The sequence below is a fragment of the Strix aluco genome, chromosome 15 (assembly GCF_031877795.1).
Source record: "Strix aluco isolate bStrAlu1 chromosome 15, bStrAlu1.hap1, whole genome shotgun sequence".
Lineage (NCBI taxonomy): Eukaryota > Metazoa > Chordata > Aves > Strigiformes > Strigidae > Strix > Strix aluco.
The window spans coordinates 20,382,152-20,399,348 of record NC_133945.1 but is presented as its reverse complement, the minus strand read 5'-3'; the positions used below and the strand labels follow the sequence as shown (position 1 = coordinate 20,399,348).

Below are 17,197 nucleotides of genomic sequence, written 5' to 3'. Positions count from 1 at the left end.
CTGGATTGCTAGGGATTTATAATTCTGAAGACAGTGTCATCCATCCACATTTCTTTGCATGTCTTTAAAGTACATATGTTTTTAGCATACATGTTCTCTTACAGAGAAAATCTGGTTACCCAGAAAGCCTGGTTTAATCTTTCCCTCTCAAAGAACTGAAAGAAGGCCTTATTAGACAGTTACTGATTTTTATCACAAACCTTGAGGAACTCAAGCAAAACTTAGTCTGAGTGATGACTACTTCCTGCAAGGATACTTGAGATATGTTTCATAGGAGGAGTTTTCACAAGTTCATGGTAAAAAAATGGGGCTTTGTCACAAAAAAGCTAGGAATTGCCTATTCCTGATAAGGGAACTTTATTGATGAAGTCATAAATACATATTTGAAAATAAATTGAATGCAGCTAGTTAATTTAGTCCTATTTTAAAAATAATTTCAAATGCCAGAATTTGTAAGGGTTGTCCTGCTTTTAAAAATGTGCCCCCAAGTTCCTCAGCTACTTCTATGAAGTACTCAGAGTATTTTTAAGTTTTACTGCTGTAGTGGCGAATACTCACCCATGGTATCTCAAAGCGTGAACTTTTAAATATGGTGTTTCTGAAATGTCCTTTTTGGTTATTTACACTTAAAGTTTTTTTCAGATATTGCTGCTTTTCCAGATAGTGTCAACATTTTGGAAGATGTATCTGGAGACATCCGAACTCCAGACAAACTAATTGACAGAGTAAATGACACAACTGATGGCAGACATATGTGGCTTGCACCAGTTCTTCCTGGTTTGGTACATTTTCCCTTTTCATTCCATTTTAGTGATGTGCATAGATGTAGCTGGAAGCATAAAGGAAAGAGGAAGCATACATTATTTTTAGGTAAAATTGATATTGGTAAATGATGCTAAATCACTGCCTTTTAGAAGAAGTTCTTTTTATTCCAGTTTCTCTTCACTGCACAGATAGCAGCAGTATAGATTTCCCAAGTTTGTAATCTCCTTCTGTCTCCATGGTGCAACAGCAGAAGAATTTCCAAGGCTAGCATAGATGTTCTTTCAGTTACTATGATAAAGATACTGACAAAGGAGTTTAATATGTGTGTTTTGTACAATAAACACCTTTTAAATGGGAGCAGACTGGGATCTCTAAATTCATTTTTACAAAAAGCAATGAATGTGTTCTAGCAGTGAGAATTTTTTCTCTCATTATCTGTGTTGAATTGAAATTCATAAATTAGAGATGACAGACTTAGTACTTGATGTCCTAAGGCCCCAAGTGATTCAGCCCTTTTAGAAGCCCCATGTTTAAAATATGGGGTATCAAATATCTAAGCAGGAAAAGTAGATGAATTTAGATGAGTTCTGACTTTGTTTTGAGAGAGGACATTTTTCATGGGCCTATTATGAACATGATTAAAATGTATTTCTTTCTTAGAAGAGGATGGATTTCAAAAGTAACAAAATGTAAACCTGACATGTGGTACACTGTAGCTTACTGTGTTGGAAAAATCCTTACTCCATATATTACAGTTATTAATTATAATAATACAGGCAAATAATTAAGTCAATTGTGAAAATACTTCATATATCATTATATATTGTAATGCAGTGGGTATAATTAAGATAAAGCTTTTAAATATACTTGGGAATACTGACCAGTTGCATTTCTTAGGAAAATGGTAGGTCTGTGTAATGCTTGAGGCTCCTACTGTGTAGATCCCACATCTTGAATCCTGGTAATTAATTTGATGGGATGCTCAGATATCCATTATAACATCACGAATGATTAACTTGACAACCATCTGAGTTTGCTCATGTCCTTATAAAAGACATACTTGCAGAGGCTATTTCATTTTGGCAAAAAGGAAAATAATGGTACCTGGAATTCTAGCACAAATGCATACACTGGTTTCTGGTGTTATGTCTGACACCAAAGTACTGTAGAAGAACATAAGATAATAGTATTAAAAGGGTAAATTGATAAAGTGTGATATGCAGGAGGGAAGAATAAGCAATTTAATGGATTTTTCCATCCTTAAACTGTAGCAAATTACATCTTTTTGAGATCCACATAGTACTTTTCTCTCTTCCATCTTCCATGGTATGGTTGTACAGCCAGGAAGTGCAAATGGTTTAAGCAATCAGCCTGTTCATGATCATCCTCTGTAGCTGGGATGCTGAAGCAAAGCTTGTGTACACTTACATCCTCATTGTTAGGCTGCTTTGAAACATGCTACTCGCCTAGAAAGCTGAATTAACTCTTTGCTATGTTGGAAGGTTTGAGAGCTTTAAGGAAATCTTATATTATAGCCTTTTTTTTTCCTTTCTAAATGTATTTTCCTTTCTAATTCTAAAAGTGTTTTTCTCTTTTGGAGATTTATTACTAATGAAGTACAATTTGAATTCTTTGTTCCCCTGTTACTGACTGTCATTTTATTTATTTGTTTGAATGTGTTTTCCATCAAATTTATCATTTGCTGTGAGACTAACAATTGCTATTGGGGACTATGTCCATATTGTCTTCTGAAATCTCACAGATATAAATATTTCTATTGATCACACCTACCTTTCTTTCTTCAGTAAAAGAAAATGCATTATGATTTAATACAACGAACAGTATCTTCTCCAGTGCATCAAAGGATTAAAACTTCAGAGGATGCTAGAGATGAAGCTTAAGATATGTTTGCCCAAAGTTGATATAGTAGCTGGTATAAGGAATAGCATAGAATTAACTGTAACAGGCAAGATTGGTTTCCTACAGCCTAATCTTTGGTCTTAACATCTTGACATTAATGTCATTGAAAGTAAAATGAACCATTCCTCAAGCAATAATTGTTTAGCAAGCATCTGGAGAATTGTCTCTCCATCCCTATTAGTGTACCTCACACAAAAATTGCAAAATTTCTGCAAGAGCTTTCAGAGTCAGTGGATATAGGAGAAATTTTAGTCTTGTAAATAGAAAGCTTAATTCTGTTCATATTTGGTAGAAAATAGAATAGAGGATAGGATAGGATAGGATAGGATAGGATAGGATAGGATAGGATAGGATAGGATGGAATAGAATAGAATAGAATAGAATAGAATAGAATAGAATAGAATAGAATAGAATAGAATAGAATAGAATAGAATAGAATAGAATAGAATAGAATAGAATAGAATAGAATAGAATAGAATAGGACACCAGCTTGTCTTATCCTGAAGCATGTGTCTGTATTTGGTTGATGAAATACTCATTAAAAGTGTCTCTCTACCCCTCCTCCAATTGACTAGCAGTCATTTGAGAGGGCAGCTCTGGGGTAGAGACAACACCTGTGAATTATCCGTAGAGATGATGATAGCTGAACTGAAATCCTTAACATCAGTTATCTGTCCTTTAGCTATATGCCTTTAAATGGACCTCTTTTGATGCAACATGCATGAGAATTTAATTTCTTTGGGAAATTTGTGCTGTTAAATATAAATTAAGTCTCTTTTACAGGTGAATAGGGTGTATGTCATTTTTGATGTACCTACTACAGTGTCAATGATCAAGTTATGGAATTATGCCAAAACACCTCAGAGAGGTGTGAAAGAATTCGGTGTAAGTAATTTTTGTATGCATTTTGTATGTTCTGGTGAGTCAGCTTGCTTGATTTCTTACTTATTTTCACAGTTTTCTGAAGTGTGATTCCATATAATCTCAAAGGATGGGATTCATCTCATTTAACTCTGCATTTAGTAATAAAATGACTAATCCGTGCCAATCATCTGTCCTCCCTTTCTTGTCCAGGGAAAGAACACTTTATCTTGATTTTTTTCTTAGATAATTATCTTAAGATAGGATAATGCTTTCCTTTTCCCACGGACTATAGAGCAGGCCTGCAATTCTAGTTTAAACTACAAACCCAAGTTTTAGACAGCTGAAGTGAGGTGAGATTCATTAATTCCTAGATTTAAGAGTGAATCACTCCAGTTAACAGAATGGCAATTATGTAAAACATGAAATACTTTTTTAATTACCTACTTGAAAACTGCATTAGAAACATCATTGAGAAGACAAAAACTTAAAAAAAAAAAATCAAAACCCAGCAGTGAATAGAGAGAAATGGAAGTTTTAAGGAACAAAAGCTAAACTAATGACCAGACTTGTGAAACAAATAGAGCAAAATGATTTCTTGTTAATCGATAGAGACAACTGCTGAAAGTGGTGCCTAATTTCTTGATGTTTTTTTCTTAAATATCTTTAGCTGCTAGTGGATGACTTGCTGGTCTACAATGGGATTCTGGATATGGTGAACCATGTAGTATCAGGCATCCTACCAACCTGTGATCCAGTGGTCCCGTATCATACCATTCTCTTTACAGATGATGAGAAGATTTGCCATCAGGAGAAGAGAACTGTTATTAGGTATGTGAGTGGATCTTGATTGGAAGAAAGAATCTTGTTTTCAAAAAATGTTTTTATGTGACTAATGTCAGCAATATGTATATTGCTATAGAAATTCCCTTCCAAACCATACTCAACCTTACCTAATGAGAAATAACCAATAGTTTTTTAGATATTAGGACCAAATTACCAGCTTTATTGTAAGCATTTTTTAGTACTTACTGGGCTTCATGATTCATATTTACATATGGTTTCATGGAAGCCTATAGTAGGCTTAATAAATCCAGAAGAAAGAAATTAGACTTCCTTAGAGAAGAAATGATAAATCCCAATGATATTACACAGGAAAAAAAGAAAGTAAGTTAATGAAAAAGAACCATACATCAAAAGTAAAGAAACGAAAGTCCTCTGATTTGGCACAGATACTAAGGAACCAGAATTCTACTATTTTATGAATGTTCTAAAATAATGAACTTCTTAAGTAAGAAATTAATTACATCCAGAAGGATGACACTTTGAAACCCCTAAATTGCCAATATCACAGAAAATATGATGAAATGCAGTGAAAAAATGCACTTATATTTAGAAGGTCAGCATTGATAGGGTCTAAAAACCAGTCCCTAGCAAGGAAGGAATAGAGAAAAAAAAAAGTTGAAAGATAGTTTATTTTAAATGAGACTGAAAAGTGAAAAATTGAAAGCTTAAAGAAATAAACACTTTCTTATACATTGCACAGCTAACAAATAGAATGTCTTGCACATACATCACTTGGAAACAAAGGAGACAGTTTTGCATTCAAAAATGACACATGATTTGTTCAGAAGAATATTCAAATGTTTAAAAATAAGTGGAAGGAACGTAAGGTCTCCTGATTAAGAACAGAAGTTCACATTTGCCCACGGGGTTTGTTTTCCCATGTTTCTCTAAAGCATTGGCTCTTGGCCACTGGTACTGTCAGGTGTTGAAATAAATTGTTATTGTTTGGATGTATTGTATTAGGCTCATGTTTTTGTACAAGTGGCTGTGTTGTCATGGTAAAATTTGGAGGTAAACAATTTTTCAAGTGAAAAAGTTACTGAAATGAAAATGCCTTGAGGAAATACAAGTTTTGAGAAAATTTTCAGAGGAATATAAAAAGGATGAGGAGAAATAAACCTTTACTTTCTTCAGCTTAACTTCTTTCTATGAGTAAAGTTATTTTATTGGAAGCAGAGAAGCACATATTTCTCACCTAACTTCCTTTTCACATAACTTCCTTCGCACATATTTATAAGACCTATATCCTTTGACTTAGTTTTACGAGGGGTTTACTTTTGGGGTCATGCAAACTTCATGATCTGTTTTTCAGTCAAGAACATGCCAAGTCTCTTCTCTTCTAGACTTCTGTGCAGGAGCTTTCTTGGTCTTTCTTCTTAGCCCGCTTTGAAATCTTATTTTCCTTTTCTTCACCTACTACCCTACTAAAATATAGGGTACTTCAGCAATAGAAGACAAATCCCTTACTACATGCTGGATGATAATGCTCCATTTTAAAATTCCCCTTGAGCATTTATATGTTGTTCCTTCTGATTTTGGCCTATTGTCTTTCCCATGTCACTGTTCAATACTTTATGAGCCCTGAACTTGAGTCTGATATTATCATCAGTAGCAAAGTTCTGATTTACTTCACTATTGGTTCTCCTGTTGCGCTCTGACAGTTTGAGAGACATTTTTCTCCCAAAATAGAAACCTATTTTGTGCAGTATTTGTAGAGAAAAGAAAAATACACTTTTTTTCCAAAGGCATGGATGTTTTGTTTCTGTCTATGTGAAAGGGAGATGTTATTAGTGATGGTTTCTTTAACTTTCAATTCAGCTAACATTTTTTGTCTGTAATTTATTTAACTTTGAAGTTATTACTTCTTTCCCAGAAAGGAATTGTTAAAATTTTGCAGCAGCCTGCAAGCAAAACTTGTCACAGTAAATGAATTTTGTTTAGTTCAGAAAATTTTCAAATAACGCTGTATCAACATTACAAAACAGTGTTAAGTTCCATATAGGGATTTTTATACCCTCTTTGTACAGCACTGATTTAAAATCTCACTTTGGTTAATGTGGTTCAAGCTGTGTAGGCAGGCAAGAAAATTGTGGAGTGAATATGATATTTATATTTGAATGTGTGCCTGAATGAATGCCACTAATTAGAACTGGCAAGAAATTCTTCAGGTGGATGCAGACAGAATGCTTTGCCTTTCAGGATAGTCTCATATAATGTGGGCTGTGCTTCATAGCTTTGTTTCGCCTCCAGGACCTAAATAACTTATTTGGTAACCTTCTCCATGGCTCTCATAACTTTTCGGAGTGTTGATTATTTTGGCTGTTGTACTGATTTTAATGTTTTCAGCAATCATGTGGGAGATCAGGATGTACGAATGATGAATGAAAATGAGATTGTCACAAACAGCAAAAAGAACCAGGCTGCGGCTGATCCAGGTTAGTTCTGTCTTCTAGAGTTTTCTTCTGCTCACTTTCTACAGAGACGGTATGGATAATGAACATTGTTATAGACCTAAACTGGGAAAAGTGGGGCAGCTTACACCTCTTCTAAATATATTTAACTTTACTTTTTCTACCATAGGAAGGCAAACCAGGAATGTCATACTTTGGTGGATTTTTATTCTATATCTAAGTCTGAAAGTGGATGGTATAAATCAAAGATGTACGTGGCGTGTAGTCATAGTTTATACCAACACATACATAAAAGTCCTCAGGAAAGAAACTGACTGAAGATAAAACTGAAAGCTGGTGTTAATCGTGCAGGTTCATAGGTAGCTTTTGAAATAATAGGCGCATTGCATCCCCACTGACCTTTTAAGGAGCTTTAGAGATGATGCATATGTGTCTCAGAATTAGCTGCTTGTTGCTCCTCAAGCAAATCCAAAATCACGATAAGTGTAACAAGGGGGAAAACATGTTGACTTTATTCCTCCCACTGTCTTTCTGTTTGGTCTTTTCTCTTACAAAATGATAATTAAAAAGACAACCTCTTTTTTTTCCCAAGGAGAAAGAGTAGATTGTATTTATAGTCTGAAGAGTCCCAGTCACTCATTGTAAATTACTCAGAATAGCTCCCTAAATACATTACAAATTCTCAGCCAAGCTGGTATGTTCATGATTGGTTTTCTCTCCTGAGCATGACACTTTCTCCAATTAGTTCCTCTAGAAAGTGTTACAGAAATTATTTGATGGCTTTTAATAACAGTTCTGTAGGAGAAGGATTTGAAATGCCACTGCCTGTACGAATACAGCTTCAAAGTTATTAGTACATTAGCACTAGCAGCGTCAAAAGTATTTTGAACATCTCTGTGCCTGTTGTAATGACATCCTGGGTTCCAGTGCAGACATACCCTATTGTCCAGTAAAGAATAGCTGTCCTTGCCATGGCCATCACATGTACTGTCCAAGCATTAAGGGCACAGAATACCTCTGAAGTCATCAGTTGAGGATTGCCTATTGCCATCTGCCCCGTGTCTCCTCTTCAGTACTTACTAGTATCACAGTGGCTGATAACATAGATTTGTAGAATCATTTAGGTTGGAGGAGATCTCAGGGAGTCCCCTCCTGAAGGAGGGTCCAACCTCCTACTCAGAACAGTGTCAACATTGAATTCAGACCAGATTCCACAGGAAAACGATTCCATGGGACTGTGAAAAAAATTGGCAGCACTCACTGTCAGTGTGAGAAACATTACTGAGAAGCAAAGCTTAGCTTTCATTCTGGGATGGAAAGAGAAATGGGCATGTTTCTTCCTCATTTTAGTCCGTGGCTTCACTGTTAATACCGGTACAGTCTTAAAACAGCACTCAATTTTCCTTAACAGCTTTGCGTCCAAAAACCTGCATATGTGAAAAAGGACTGCAAAGGAGGAAAAGATAACAAGGGACTGTGATTGGAAAGTCCTGAATACATCCAGCCCTAAGTAACCACAATCTAGATCTCCAAGATACGTATCATCACAGTGAAGATTCTCCGTGGCTGCTGCTGCTGAACCACCTTCTGTCTTATGAGAGGAAGTTTTATTCACTACAGGAAATTGTCTCTTTTTTTTTCATTTTTCTTTTTTCTTCATTTTTTTTTTTCCTTGCTTAATTGAAAATCCAGGGAGGAAGGAACATAAAGGAGTGAGAGAGAACCTTTTTGCTAACTGACAACTGTTCTTGCCAAGCACCAAGAACTTGGGTGAAGCAGGATGGTTAGAACGAGAGGTCTTTTGGAGTATTTCTCAAGCTTTAATTCCTAAATCCTAGCTGGATGATCACAAAGCTCCTCACTAGAAGGAATTGTCTGCTTTGTTTCTGATGCCTGTAAATAGTTTGTTGGGAAATGCACTTATTAGAGGAAATATTCTTTACCTCTCTGTTTCTGAGCTGCCACTGTATGTTTTGATGCCATGTCTCTCCCTAGGGGCTGACACTGTTTCTGACATCTGTAGAGGTTCCTTTGGGCACGCAGAAGTGTGATGAGTGCTTTTAGAAAATGGACATCAGGAAGTGAGTTTATCAAAGTTTAATAAGTAGGTTTCAGCTGTCACGTCTTTCATCTTTTGCAGTGAAATAATGATTTCTTTCATTATTTCACTGCCATGAAAAAGGCAAAATAGGTGTTTTGCCTGAAGTGCCACTGACAGGCGCTCTACACATTCTTTGGAGTCCTTCTGCCACACAGCAATGCTCTTTTCTCCTGTTTTTCCTGAATTTGGTTGTATGAACAAGGAGGCCATACCTCTGTGCTGCACCAGCCAGATCTGTTGCCAGCAACACATCATCATCACTTTTGAGAAATGGTAAATGCATTTCAACTAGCAGAAGGCAAGGACTGAACTGCATTTTTAAACACAAAATACCCTGCATATGAGTCGTTTAAGCAAGAACTAATCAAATAATTATGCTGCAGGATTCATAGCTATGCAAATGTACTTTTCACTGAAAATCTGTCAGTTGTGACAACCTGTAAATCTCTTCCATAGAAGATTCTTCCTTTCTCGTTTAGACCTTGCTCATTGTTTCCAGAGAGAACTGAACACTCAGTATATGCTTTTAGACATGAAACAGAGATACACTATTGCAGCTCCTGATACAGAATCAAAATGTGCTGTTTTCTTTTCTTCACTAAGTCAGGAGTGCAATATCTTGTATTTTGCTTATAAAAAGCATACTTCTTAACTGTTGTTGGCTAAGCTGAAAAGACACAAGATAGCAATGCATTTCCCAGATTTCTGTGTGTTAATGGAGCAACAAAATGTATTTTGTACTAAATACAAAACACTTTTAAATGCAAAACAGTGTATGTGAGTATATTGTACTTTGTTTAAAGGCTTTTCCCAAACTTCACTGACAAAAAGAACCCTCTGTTGTTCTGCCTCCCCTAGTGTGTTTACCGGTGTAGCTCTACCAAGAACCAAGTTTTAATTTTTGCTCCAAATCAGATAACTGTTACATGGAACTCCAAAACAAAAAAGAGGAGGAGCTGAAAGGAGGGTTATTGATAGGGCTAAGAACAGATATAAATGTATGTGTTTGGAAGAGAAGAGGCTACAGCAAGTTTTCTAAGACTTAAGTCACGATCACAGATTTGTCATGTAGACAATCTCTAGATGAGATGAGGCCTGTCACCTTGTTTGTTCTGAGAAAATTGCACTGAATGTGAAGAGAAATGAAGTTGGTCATGTTTCCCAGCACAGAATAGCATCTTTCTTATTGATCAGAAAAGGTGTGAGGGGGAGAGAACTTCCTATGCTCATCTGTCCTCTCTGTATCACTCTGGAGCATCTCAAGTCCTATGCAATGGACTAAAAATTTTTCAACCTTAATCCTTTGAGGTAACTCCAGGTTTTGTAAATTATTGCAAAATCCTTGGTCAAGCTCAGGTGGGTCACAGTTCTCTCTATCATCTTTCTCTGCCACCAACTCTTCCTCACCGGTCAGATGGTAACTGCAGCCAGTTTTCACAACTTTTTCTCTGGAAATCTGTATCCAGTGCAGCTGATCTGGCACAGAGAGTATTGGCTTGTACCTTCTGCCAGCCTCTCCTAGCAGCTCCTTTTACCCGTTCAAGAGATTCTCCACAATTGCCGCACTGTGGAAAGACCATGAAAGTGTTTAAAATATTTCTAAAAAATTGTTAAGTTGTGGAACATCCTCCCCTGTGGTGTCTCTGGAAGAAGGGTTTGCCAGCCTGTTGTCTGCCCTGGGATGACATATGCCACCAAGGCAAGGCCTAAAAAAGTCCTCAATTCTAGTCGGTCATATATAGAAAATAGCATAATATGTAGAAAATACTTCATTAATCTCTGTGGGGTAGGAGATGTCAGCATTTGCCCTCCTAATTGGAGCTGAGAAGTAATGAACCTTTATATAACCAAAGATAATTAAGTGTCCTAGTCAGCCCTGTATACTCAAACATAGATACTTGACTCATTTCCACAGTGAATCAGGGTTTAAAAAAAAAAGTTTTACTCAATTTTTCACCTTTTTTTAACTAACTAGTCACAAGTACATTCATGTCAGGCTAGCATTTACAGGAGAGAAAAGAGGAAGAGTAAACATGCAATCAAGAAAATCCCCACAGAGCACTTCAGTCAATGTCAGACACAGTTTCAGCAAGAGTAGTTCAGCAAGAATGTGTGCAGTAACATCATTCGACATTGTCAAAAGCATGACAAAGGAAAAGGAGGGATTAATATGAATTCTTGCTGAAGCCTTTGATGTAAATTATTAAACTTCTGCCCAGTTCCAATTTCTGGGCCACTCAGAAACCTTTATGTCGTAGTTGCTCACCTTTACCTGTAGTGACTTGCTTTCAAGGGATTGGATCAAGATAACAGAAATGAGTTTGTTTGTCCCACAATGACACTGAGAAGGGCAGAGGATAAAGCAATAATCTGTGAGGAAGTACATGTCATGCTGCCTACTTTTTGATCTTTAAAAAGATATTTTTATCAGTCTTCACAGTGTAATCTGAAAACCGGGATGCCTGGGAAGGCCTGCAACTTTTGCTTTCAATTTCTGCCTTTTTGTGATTTAATCCGGTAGAATTTAAACAGCAGTGAGAAACACCTGTCTGTGAACAAGGGAGCAAGCAGCGATGCAGACAGTGTAAAAGGCAGAATAGAAAACATGGAAGCTTGTGTACTATTGAGTCAGGAGACTCGTTCTCATTTTGGAGGATGAACCCATGAGAGCTACATGAGGAGCTACATACAGCAGCTAAATTAAACTGAGCCCTTCTCATGGCTTAGACTAGACCTGGACATAAAATTGCACCACAGCATCTTGCTTAGGTGATGCTGTTTTCTGTAAGATTCCCTGGTCCTGCTGGGCTTTTACCATGTTCCTGGTGTGTTGGTCATTCCCCACAGGGATTCTCAGTCCTGTCATTTCAGGGATGTGTGCCAGACTAGTAACATCTGCAAGAGCCTGACAGTGCCAATGAGTGATGGGGTGTTTCGAGATTGGACAGAGATCTTGTGTACCAGGTAACACACTGGAACGACCAGAGAGAGGACTCACTGCCAGTGATGATGTGAGGATGAGAGCAATGGGTGAGGGAGGTTGTATGTTGAGTCTTTAAACCCTCTTACATCACCAGGAAAAGCTCACTTCTCAGCCTTAGTCAGGTAAGAGCAAACATGAAATGCTGTATTAACATCTGAATGGTGGCTCATGCAGGGGGTGATGGCTGCTTTTCCTTTAATTGGGTCAATGGCTTTTACTCTGTAAGAAACGAACATTTCCCATTCCCTCCTGCTGTCTGCTTCAGCAGTTCTCACTGTTGGATGTGCCTCTATACTGGCCTGGGGAATGTAGCAAGTGATTAGAGTCCAAACCAGCACTGGTGTGAGCCGACACGTTGTGTAGGGCTGCCTTAGGCTGGACTCCATGTTCTGGGGCTGCTGATCCAGGAGGCTGAGCTCTAACAGGAGCCGCTCTTCTGGTAAGAGTCTGAAGTAGCCAAAATCTCTTCCAATATTCTTCAAAAAAATGTGAACTCCAGAACACACTGCCTAGTAATGGCTTCATCAGTACTACAGATAGCCTAACTATGCACACTGCAGCATTTGATGCACCTTCCTGTATTCCATTTTATCTTTTTCATCATATCTGTCTTTTAGCTGCATCATTATGCTTAGAACATCACTCCTTTTGTCTTCCAAAACAGTCCTGAAGGTCCTGTCCAGAATCATTGGGTGTTGTCTTGCAGGTGTGACCAACCTGTTTTGCTCTTCAGACATATGTGCTCAGGTGTATTACAACATTCATTTCATTTCACCTCATTTCCCATATGTAGGCCACCCACTATCTGTGATCGGTGGTGTCACCAACCCCTGTGATCGCAGCGCGGCGGCTCCTGTTTGCATGGGGCCCTCATTTGCAGGGGTGCCAGTGCTGCATGTCCTCCTGCTTGATTATTGTCCATTCAAAATGCCACAGAGATAAATGTTCATTTTGGAGATGTGCACTGACATGTCTCCTCTAAAGAGCAGAGAGGGAAGCAGAGAGCAGTATAACATACCGGAAGAATGTTTGCTTCCATTTGAGTGCTGAGGTCCTGGTATTCAGAGCACAAGAAGGAGGGCTCCTGGCTCAGTGGTCTCTTTGCCCATTTCTGTGACTATTTGCTTGTTTGCTGAGAAATGACTTACAGCCCATGTGAGACACAAACATCCCTTTATCACGCAGCTTGTATCACCCTAATGGAATTCTGTCAGCTGAGGATAAAATGTGGACTAAGAAAGCAATTATAGAGTGAATCTCCTAGCTGCAGGAAGAGCTGAGAGATGGGGACAGAGTGCCCAGCTGGAGTAATTTCCTGTCCGACTGGCCTCTAAATCTTGCTAGGAAGAGATCAATTTTCCACCCTTGTCTAATAGCATCAGCTCCAGTCATCCTGGCTCAGGACCCTGTGAAATGCTGCAGTGTTGAGATCTAGGCATGAAAGGAAACATTTGCAATTTGTGACTTCTTTCTTACTGACCTAGAAATTACTGGAAAAGGGGAAAACAAGGCTACAGACCTTCTGTCTGATGGCTCTCTAGTGTTCCCTTTCTCAGCTCCTGGTTGAAGGAGAGGACTGACAATGATCAGCAGGGTAGGTGTTTCCCAGCCTGGACTTTGCTTCCAATGCTGCACAGTCCACCCATAGCTCACGGCTTTGGCTCTAATTAGGAGAGGAGAACCACCACCTCATGATCTGCTAGCAGCCTTACCCAGGTGTGGTCTTCATTTCTGGAAGGTCCCAATTATACAGTGAGACCACAGTGAAATCCTGCCTTTAGCTTTCAACTTGCTCAAGGTCTCCTGGGTGTGACTAAAATCAACTTGACTCATAAATTCTTAGTGTGTGTCTCTGTTCTATTGGTCATGGAACTTTCAAAAATGTCAGCATGCACAGATCTTGTGCAGTTTTCCCAAGAGGATGGGCATTTTGGGGAACTGTAAACCTAAGGAGATATATCAGACAGATCAATTAACTTGTGCTCAACTCTTTCCTCTTACTCGTATGTGATCTGTTGTTTCAGAGCTCAGTTGCTTGTGTTCCTTAGCTTATCTGGATCTAACTGGGAAAGGAGCTTCACAGTGGTTTTTGAAAGTTCACTGTGTTGGGCTAAGTATGTGGAGGTGAATGTCAAAGAGCACTAAAGGAACTTAGAAATAGCCAAGTCTCCATCTTCTCAGCAAAGGCAGCAGTTGCTACCTGAAAGTTTTCTGGCCCTGGAGGAGGCAGAGGGTGGGCGCAGTGCTAAGGAGAAGGTTTAGATCTGGGCATTGCATCTCAGAACCATTGTAAGGGCCAGGAGGAGCCTGGTACTCAGCTCCTGCCTCCTGAGAATGGGAGCTCAGCTGAGCATTACGGGCTGAACTGATCTCCAAATTACAGTACAGCTGGAGCTGAAGCAGATGTTGGTCAAAGGCTCAGAGGGAAAGCAAGCGTGGTAGGCGTAAGGGTAGGGGAATACAGAAGAGGCTGCTATGGCTGGGAAAGTTTCTCAGGGAAATGACTCTTTCCAAGAGGAGCATTGTACCTGGGAGAAGAGATGGTCCCTGTGGTAAAGATAATGAACTGGGACCAGTTGAGCCCTTTTATCTTTTTCACTAAGATTTCTCTTCTGCCTGATGGCAGCATAAGGTGGCTGCCAGAATAGACGTTTCTGTCTGTAACAAGCTGGGGAAAGAACTTTCATCTTGAGCAAGAGAGTGCTTTCATCTTTCATCAAAAAGGGTGAGGACTGAGGCAGCACCAGCACAGCAACAGCTTTACTGAGTGCACAGAGTGGTTGGCAGGAAGATGAGTCAGCCAGCACAGCGAACTGAGCTGAGACACTGACGACTGTCAGCCCCGCTTGCTTACAAGTGTGGCTTAGCAAGTGTAAAACACTGATGGTGCTGTTCCTGCCTGTTATTCATGGCTCTCTGCTCCCATTCATCAAACATTTTCCTGGCTGCTTTCTGCAATTACACACCTTTTTTTTTAACCTTACAAAAGTCAGACCAGGTTACACAGGGCTTCATCCAGTTTGGCCTGAAAAACCTCTAGGGATGGAGTCTGCACAACCTCTCTGGGCAATCTGTTTTAATACTTGACTGTCCTAATAGGGAAGAAGTTTTTCCTTTGACACATCATAATCTATACTTTCCCCCACTGATTAAAGGCCTAGATCAGCGTGGATAAGACTTCTGGCATTGTAGAAAGGTCATCTCTGCTGTCGTCATCTAGCTGTATAATAATAAATTCGGTCTCCTAACTATAATTTCAGATTTACAGATTAGTGGAAGTCTTATGATCTGCCTCTTTCTTGGTCTGCTGGAGGCGCTGCTAAAAATAGAGTAAGTAGCAAAGCTACCTGAAATGGCATAAGCCTAAACAGTGGTAAAAACTAATCTACAATGAATGTCGGTTCTGGCTTGTTTCCAAAGGAATGTTTTTGGATTGCTTGCTATATACTGGAAATTGTTTGGTAAGGATTAGTTGGTGAATGGATGAATCAAACTGACATTTCCATTACCAACAGGAGATCTGTCTGTGGCCAGAATTCATGGAGAAGGATGTGGGATGATAGTAAGACTTTTCATTATGTTTAATATTGTCAGAGAAATGAAATAGCTCCTATTATTCATCTCTCTGGGATGGTAACATATCTGAATATTAACACAAAACGGGAGATCTGCTCAAAACCCACTGACCCAGCAAGACTTTGATATGTATTTTAATTACTCTCTTTGGGGCATTGAGGAAGTGTACTCTTCATGATAAATCTGCAAGAAGCCAAGATCTGCTTTTCTCAGTACAGTCCTTGGGTAGATCAGTGCATGTTCTGTCCTTGTATATTCTGTCTCAAGTCCTTTGGGAACCCCCAATGTCACTCTTTTTCCTGGGGGAGTAGTATTAAGGCCCTGAAGAGATCTACACCTTGGTCATCTGCTTGTGGTTTGAGAATAAGGGTCGGGAGACGACTCGTTGGACACTTGTTTGCCTGTCAGACTCCAAGGGAAGGAGAAGTCCAGAGGGGAGGGCTCCAGCTCATAGTGAAAAAGTATCATCTATAGAAGCATCTGGATATAAGACAGGCAAGAGTGTCTCCAGAGGCAGTTTCACCTTGGGAAACAAAGATTGTAGATTTCATGTGAAAATTACTAAAGTCAAGTTCAATTGGCGTGTGCAAGAAGAACTAGGTCTGTAAATGTGTGGAGAACACCTCATGAAAAGTAGGCATTCAAGTAGGAATAATGGAGAAGGGATTAATGGTAATTAGTGGTACTCAGTGACTCAGATTTCAGTACAGATGATGCCAGTAATTAGTATAAAGATGTTGATGGTCGCCTAAAACTAGTTTTGCTATATTTTAAGTTATAAACCAGAAGGGCTGGTGGACTTGCTTTGCAGAAAGCGTTCACATTATGCAGGGATATTATTATTAACAGTATGAAGGGGTAAGCATGAGGTCATAAAATGTATGATTCAGTGACTGATTTTGACTGCAATTATGCATTAAAGGTATTAATGAGAAGTCTGAAAAATGAATTGACAATGCATGTAGATCTAACCATAGCAAAGGGCCCTCCAAAGCAGTGCCGCAGAAACTTTGCCATTTATCTTCTTTATCCACTGAAGCAGATGTAAATTAAGTTTCTACAGGCTGATTAGCCTGTGGAGAGCTCCTGTCTAGATGATCTTCCAGCACAGTGATTTTGGGAGAAGACTCCTCAGATTTTCCTATGGTGGATCTGATCTGCAGGTGATTCCAGTGCAGGTTGTTTGTATGGCTTCCCTCTCTTTTTTTTTTTTTCTTTTTTTCGGTTGTTGTCAGATGTTTGTTGTATTGCAGTGGTTTAGTTTTTGCAGCACAGATTTGATTATTTGGTTTCTTTTACTAGATTACTGTCTGATCAGAGGGGTTGGACCAGGGCATCTTTCCAGCCTAAATTATTCTGTGATTCTATGACCAGTATGGATCAGGACCCTCTGTTTAACATAACTTAACTGCTGTAGAACCTGTTCTGCCAACTGAAGCCTACCAAGCCACAGCATGGTGACTATTAATAGGTTGCTTATTTAACGCAATCAATCAGTACAAACTACAGCTCGCCTGAAGCTGGAAAAAGTATTCATGTCCTCACACTTCTGACTAGACATCTGCTCCTAGAGATGACGCAGGGGAAGACAACCTGTGTCGTGGCTTCCAGGTCCTCAGGTTACGTGCAGGGATGAATACATAACAGACAGTGCATGTTACTTGATTAATTGTAATACTAATGAATCTCTGGATCCGGGTGTGACAGGAGAATAGCAAATGTAATGCCTATAGT

At 38.9% G+C, this 17,197-nt stretch overlaps 2 protein-coding genes across 7 annotated transcripts in view; one reads left to right on the top strand and one right to left on the bottom strand.

Moving 5' to 3' along the window:
* KATNIP (katanin interacting protein) overlaps positions 1–9,673 on the top strand; it is a 66,296-nt gene extending 56,623 nt beyond the window's left edge. For all 5 annotated transcript variants that reach the window (XM_074840403.1, XM_074840404.1, XM_074840402.1 and 2 more), the window contains 5 exons: positions 643–782; positions 3,469–3,570; positions 4,217–4,377; positions 6,739–6,827; positions 8,215–9,673. In XM_074840403.1, the coding sequence (XP_074696504.1) occupies positions 643–782; positions 3,469–3,570; positions 4,217–4,377; positions 6,739–6,827; positions 8,215–8,270 (548 nt within the window). In that variant the 3' untranslated portion in view covers positions 8,271–9,673. The remainder of the gene's footprint in view (positions 1–642; positions 783–3,468; positions 3,571–4,216; positions 4,378–6,738; positions 6,828–8,214) is intronic.
* The window catches only part of GSG1L (GSG1 like), an 84,472-nt gene that overhangs the window by 6,491 nt on the left and 60,784 nt on the right, over positions 1–17,197 (bottom strand). The window contains exon 8 of one of the 2 annotated variants that reach the window (XR_012625202.1): positions 6,788–6,865. The exons of the other annotated variant lie outside the window; for it this stretch is intronic. The gene's annotated coding sequence lies outside the window, so the exon portion shown is untranslated. Of the gene's footprint in view, positions 1–6,787; positions 6,866–17,197 lie in introns of those variants that run through there. 2 annotated transcript variants of the gene reach the window in all.